Source organism: Wickerhamomyces ciferrii, contig 00343, assembly GCF_000313485.1.
Source record: "Wickerhamomyces ciferrii WGS project CAIF00000000 data, strain NRRL Y-1031 F-60-10, contig 00343, whole genome shotgun sequence".
NCBI lineage: Eukaryota > Fungi > Ascomycota > Saccharomycetes > Phaffomycetales > Wickerhamomycetaceae > Hansenula > Hansenula ciferrii.
Genome location: NW_011887398.1, coordinates 1 through 7,047, shown reverse-complemented (window position 1 = coordinate 7,047; position 7,047 = coordinate 1). Strand labels below are relative to the sequence as shown.

General features: G+C 30.5%; 1 protein-coding gene across 1 annotated transcript; it reads left to right on the top strand.

The window, feature by feature from the left end:
• Nucleotides 1–175: 175 nt before the first annotated feature.
• On the top strand, nucleotides 176–3,355 carry BN7_6778 (uncharacterized protein; the record flags this gene model as incomplete). The annotated part of the gene is made up of 1 exon (XM_011272683.1): nucleotides 176–3,355. One exon carries the CDS (start codon nucleotides 176–178, stop codon nucleotides 3,353–3,355), a length of 3,180 nt encoding a protein of 1,059 aa, XP_011270985.1.
• Nucleotides 3,356–7,047: the final 3,692 nt, after the last annotated feature.

Genomic DNA, 7,047 nt, shown 5'->3' with positions numbered 1-7,047 from the left:
GGTCAAAATAAGTAGAGTGCAAAAAAAATTTAAGTATGGGCGCGAATTAGTTTTGTAGATTTGAAATATAATTTTTGAAAAGAAATCGTCGAAATAGTATGAAAACTAGATACCAAAGCTTCATAAACAGGACTGCAAACCGTCTTTTCAATCATATACTATAATTGTTGAAACCATGGAAGAAGATAATTCTCGTGCTGAGAGAAATTCCATATTTTTTCAATCCCTCAAAAGAAGGATTAAGGATAAAGATTATAGGGAATACATTATTGATTTTTTGAGAGATATAGGCCATATTGATTTACCAGAAAATTACGAAACCTTTCCCTCAGATGAAGATGAAGATGAAGATGATTATTATAAGAATGATGATATTGATTTTGGACCCATGTCACCAAATAGAGAACAGTCAGAATCAGAATCAGAATCAGAATCAGAATCAGAATCAGAATCAGAATCAGAATCAGAAGCAATTCCAAAACCAAAACCTTTTAGACCAAGGATTGCTAAATTCTCTATAGCTGATATTGATCATGAGAGGGATCATCCTGAAGAAAGTGGTGCTTATACAGGCCCTACCAGTGCATACACTCATAATGAAATTTTGGAAAAATCTAAACAGGCTCTACCAGGACAAGAGTTACTAGATTCGATTGCAAAAAGTTTCCCAGAAACAGAAGCTATTAACTTCATTTATGATCGTCAGATTTTCACTGATCAAGAAGCGTTATCCGAACGTTGTTTTTTATTCTTTATGTTTACAAAAAAGATAATTTACACTTGTGATTCCAGAAAAGAGCATGTGTTGAAGTTGAAAGATGCCACAAATATTACAAGAAGATTTAAATGTTGGTACTGCAACCACTTTTTATTTAAAAGTGTTGAATTATGTGAAACAGGAGAAACCATATTACATCTTGCTGATGGTGCCAAAGATCATAAATGTCATCTTTCAGATATAAAATCCAGAATGGACTATTTGATTAAAAATAGAGATAATAAATTTAGAAAAGAACATCAAGACCAGGAAATTTCAGATGATCTTTTTATGAACAACACTTTACATACAGTCTATGAGTCTTATAAGGATAATATTGATGTTTTGAAAGCAATGTTAATCATTAGTGGTAATAAAAATCTTTACAATAAAACCATTATTAATCATATATTAAAGATATCATTACCATTTATTGCTAAACAAATAGAAGGCATAAAGAACCTGTCTATACATCAGAAGGCTAACCATGTTGTGGACAATGCAACCAAATTATTGTTGTTAACATTAGATGTCCACAAGGTTGTGCCATCTGATGTTAATTCCAATAACTTAATCAATGTTGATCCAAAAGCGTTGGTTAATTTGTATCATCAACAAGTTAGATTAACGATAAGACGAGGATCGTACTGGGAGAATTACAACACCACTACCGATAATACTGTTTTGGCTATACTGATGCTGTTAGACAGTTACCAGAATGCTAATGCTATTGCATTTGCAAAAGAAAAGATTATTGTTACTAAAAACATATCTCAGTCACAAATAGAAGAACTTAAAGGGATTTTTTATGGAAAGAAGGTTAATTTAAATGGAAATGGTGATATGAATGGTGAAGTTGATCCTATACACGATTCTGATTCTGATGATGATGGAGATGATGGAGATATAAGAATTGATCCATCGAAAATTAATTATGATGATTCGGATGATGAATATTATGATGAAGAATATACTGATGAAAGTTCAAATCCAACTTCTTCTGATCAAAACTCACAATCACAATTTGTAGAACATTTCATCGCAAATGGTCCAGAAATTGTCCAAGATCTAAGGTACTTTAATAAAGATTTAAAAAAATTAATAGCATCAAATGAAGAAAAATACAATGAAATTATACAGTTTAAAGAGCAGAATCCTGAAGAATCTATTGACTCCATGTATTATAGCTTACCAATTCCCCCTGATATATATAAAACTTTATTACCAGTATTTTCAATTGACAGCACCTTTATCAAAAAAGGTGCTAAATTTGAGAACATTTTTATAATCGTGGGTGTGACATCAAATTATAATACAATTCCAGTTGGTTATATGATTGTGAAAGATGGTGAATCCATCATTAACTGGTGTAGGTTTCTAAAATCATTTGTTATTCTTAATCGTGATTTGTTGAATCTCAAAACAATCAGTTTTATAACTGACAATCACAATTCTATAAAGAAATCAATAAGTTGGATTTTCAATGATGGTGGAAACGGTGATGCAAAGGTGCATTTTCAATGTGTATCACACATCACTAGAAATTTGCTCAAAACAGCTGGTGCTAAAAGTTCACCTAAAATTAGAACATATTTCAATAGAATTGTTCAAACCTTGGATAGTAACACTTTTAAACTGAATTATGATAAATTAGTTACCATCTTTGCTAGCAGCTCGAAAAGAATTTCTGGGACTTTTGATTTAATAAAAAATCAAAATGATACATTTTGCAGAATTAATCGTCATCAAAATTTTGAAATTTTCACCAGTAACATGGTGGAAATCTTCAACAACAAAATAAAGATTGATAGACGTAAAAATTTACCATCATTGATCTCTGCAACTTTATCTCAGATGCATTTTTCTTTATTTAATGAACAAATCAAGTCAAAAGCTTTACAAAATCAACTTCGAAAGAACCCTGAAGTTATGATTTCATTAGAAATTGCAATATCCACAATGTTTGATGTAAAGCAGCAACCAGATCAAAATAATAAGAAAATCTTCATTGTGAAATCCAACGGGAAAATAAAACATTCTGATCAGCTGGTAAGATTGTCGAAAATATATAACAAGCTATTGAAAAGGAAATCATCATATAGTTGTTTTAGAAGGCCACTTTTCCAATCTTATATTGATTTAAAACCAACAGTGACATATGACCAAGAAAATGAAACTATGTGTTGTGATGTTTGTGTTGGTGAACAACTTTTTGGTTGCTGTCATTTATTTAGTGTCATAACTTATTTGTTCAACATTGAATTACCTTTTGATTCTTTATATCAAATTAATAATTTCAAAAGTTTGATTTTTGATGAAGAAAGAAACATTAGAAAATTATTTGGAGTTTCTGAATTATGTTTTTATGGTCCACCTGTTGAATTTGTCCCTTTTTTGAATCCCAACGAATTCAAAGCTTTTTCACACAGAATTTTGGATTCTTTAACACACAAAATTGATGTTGTTGATTCTGAAGCCAGACATCTCTCAGGTAAAGAAAGGGGTACCAGACAATCCAAGCGTGCTAATAACAGATTAACTAGACTCCATTTTGTTGATAATGACATGGAAAATGGTGATGATCAAAACAATAATTGATTTGAAGTAAATAAAAATTTGAGTTGACGGATAACAAAGCAGGATAACCTAGAGACTTATCATTGATGGTATAAATGTGTATAATATGTAAATTGATGTGAATTTTTAATTATTGATATGTGATGTAAATAACGATAATTATTGATACCAAGTTCTTCATGAAAGATATATACGTTGTTTACTTTTTAAAAATTCGGGATCTCTTGTTTGTTTTTCTTTTTGAACGAGTCAATTTTTTTTAATTAATCGGAGTTAATTTCACTTGATTATTAATTTATTATCTAATGTATAACCCCGGATCGAAATATTTATATATATTAATTTAAAGCTTTTATAAATAATATTTTTCAATAATTTATATAGAATATATATTACTAGACGACGTATAAATACTAATTTTATATTAATACTATACATATATTAATTTTATTTTTTGGAATATTTAGTTTATATCAATTTAGAAAACAAAATTAAGATTTATTAACTTGCCAATAATGAAAATTTCCAAAAATCGATGATTTCAAAAGCAGCTTGGGAGTTTGATATCCTAACTGTCAAATTTAGAAAAAAAAACAAACAGGAAGGCTAGCTTTTTCAACTATATTATGTAGTATTTCCATATAAAAATAGGATATTTGAATTTGGGTATAGTACTGTTATGTAATCATTGTGCCATTGCTTATATAACTCTGAAAATCAAATTTAATTTTCGGGAAAAATAAATTGATGAAAAAAAACAACAAACAATCAAACAACAACAACAATCAACGAACAACAACCCCAAACTATGAATAACAACCATCATTTATACTCAAGGCTCATTTCATCAATATAAACTCGGCTGTTGAATGTGTAATGCACAAAAAGTTTTACTCTTTATGGTCCAGAAACTTTAGTTCTCGTTTCATCAAAATATTGCTTGTTTATTAGTTCAACATCTCATACATGTTATAACACATTCGGTACCTCATTTATATGACAAAATTTAATGGTGGACAACATGATCTGTTACTGCTGCTAAATCTCTTATATTCTTTGAGCCCTAAAAGATAGTGATTATGCGTTGTGCTTGAAAAGGAGGAACAACAAAATCAAGTTCAGTGTTCATTCAAACAATATTGGTTGTGCTCTATCGTTCCTTTTCTGATAAGGTTATTATGCTCACTAAAGAGGTCATACTCTCTGCTATCTTAAGGCTTTACATGCTCCTTTAGCTCAAGTGTTGCTGAATTATGTGAACAAGGTACTTCACCAAATTATGGGGTGGGAGTTATAACAATTGCAGGTTATCGAATTTTGCGAATTGGACCAATGCTTTTTTCTCATGTAAATGAAGCTTCTCCTGTTTCTTGTTGATCTCTTGTGGTGGTATATAATGCTCTTCACATTGGTTGGTGGGTAGGGATTTGTTTGATCTCAAGCATGGTTTCTGTTATTCCAGAAATGTTATTGTTCAGGTGTTTATCAGGGAGTTGTTAGGTGTACAACTTAATAGCTGGTGCTTTTTAAGTTTTGCCAAAGTATTAAAGTTGAAATTTAGGTAAATATTCAAGGTTTAAAAATATTGTGATTATGCTATGTGCCGATTTAACTGTGGATTGTGAATCTTAAAGCACATTATATTTCACCACTAGGTAATCTAAATATTTTTGAACCTACCTAATCACAAATCATTGGTTGTATTGACTGTTATGAATCGCTTTGCAATCTTATTGGTATCCCTTCTTTTGAACAAATTTGAAGTTTGATCATATCCATAGTTATCCAGGGACTTAGGGGGTTGATAAATGGAAGTATGTATTGCATAATGGACTTCCATTATCTTACTATCAACGCTAAGAAGACGCAAGATCTTCTCGTCAATATGATTGAAAATGTTTTCATTTTTAACATTAATTAGGGAACCTTTATTTTATAAGATCATATAAACACAGATTATATCACTTTGAAGGTCAACAGAATGGATAATAAATCGACATATATATCAATTCTTTGAAGTGTATACTTATAAATAAATCAAATACAGTTTAATTGTTTAAATGAAATAGTTCATGATACCACTGCTTCGCGGTTTACCAAAGTGATACCAACATCTAAAGCAACGATTACAACACCTTATAGTCCAGTTAAACTGGTAAAAAAGAGATGAGTATAATAAGCATAAGCTGGAGTATACATTAGATGTTTAAAAAAAGAGTTTAGGGGCTTTGAAGAAATCCATGATGTCCAAACACTAACACCTTTGATTTTTTCGGTATCATGAAATTAAGCAAAATTTAAAACAACAATTACAGCACCTTAAAGATGGCTAAACTGACTCATAAATATATATATCTGCTCAGAATTGTTCAAATTATACACCTATGTCATTAAATGAAAAGTTGATTTTTTTGCAAAAATTGATCAAAATCAAAGGCTAACCCCTTTGGTTTTTTGGGAAAAATCACCAAAATTTAAAATTTCAATTTTAACACTTAAATGGACTCCAAATTAGCTCAAAAATAGATGAATATCATAAGAATTGATTGTAGTATATAAAATACGTTTTAAATGAAGTTTTTAAATTTTTGAAGATTTTGGTCAATTTCAAAGACTAACCCCTTTGGATTTTCAAGGAAAATTGACAAATTTTCAAAATCAAATTAAACAGCATTAGTGTATAGTAAACTCACAGTAAAATATATGATTATAATCAGAATTGATAGCACTATCTATCAGGGACTTAAAACTAACGTTTTGTGTTTTTACAGATATTAGTATTTTTCAAAAACCAACACCTTTAATTTTCTGGGTAAAATTATAGAATTTTTAAATAACAATTATAACACATTAGAGTCAAGTAGAAAGGCTTTGAAATAGTTAAAAATGATCAGAATTGATCACTCTATCTAATGGATAAATTAATAAAAAAAGTGTTATTTTTGCAAAAATTGGTTAAAATCAAAGGCTAACCCCTTTGGTTTTTTTTGAAAAATTGATCAAATTTAAAACATCCATTACAACACCTTAAATATGTCCAAAACGTGCCTGAAATAGACGAATATAATCAGAATTGACTGAGCTATATACCAGACATTTAAAGTAGAAAATTTAAATTCTTGAAGAAATTGATGATATTCAAATACTTAATTTTTGACAAAATGGTAAAAGTTCCAATATGACCAAACATATCTTGCATTAAAACAGTAAGAACCAAGCATATAATTTCTCTAAGTACTCACAATTGACCCTAGAATAGACCTGATACCATATGTTAAACATTAACCAGCTTAAAGTGTTAACTTCACAACCAAATATCATAAAAACATAACATAATTCATTACTTGACAAGTTGAACTTTAAAGATGTAGCTTCAATCCTCCATCAATTCCATCTAAAACCACACTAGGATACAAGCAAGATTCAACTTTCGTAATATAGAAGTGCTTTGTGAACCCCAGTCACTCTATGTGAACTCCCCAAAGCTGAAATATATACAACACATGTAAGCTCAAAGAATAAGCTAGAATTCATTTAAGAGCATCAAAAAACCTCAAATTTCGCTGGGGGAGGACCCCCAGACCCCCCGTAGGCCTCCGGCGGCCCTGCGGGGCAAGTTTCTGAAGGGGGAGACCCCCTAACCCCCCCCTAGCCCTGGCGGGCGCCAGGCCGGCTCCTGCCGGAGCCCTGCCTAGAGTTTTTTTTGCACTCTA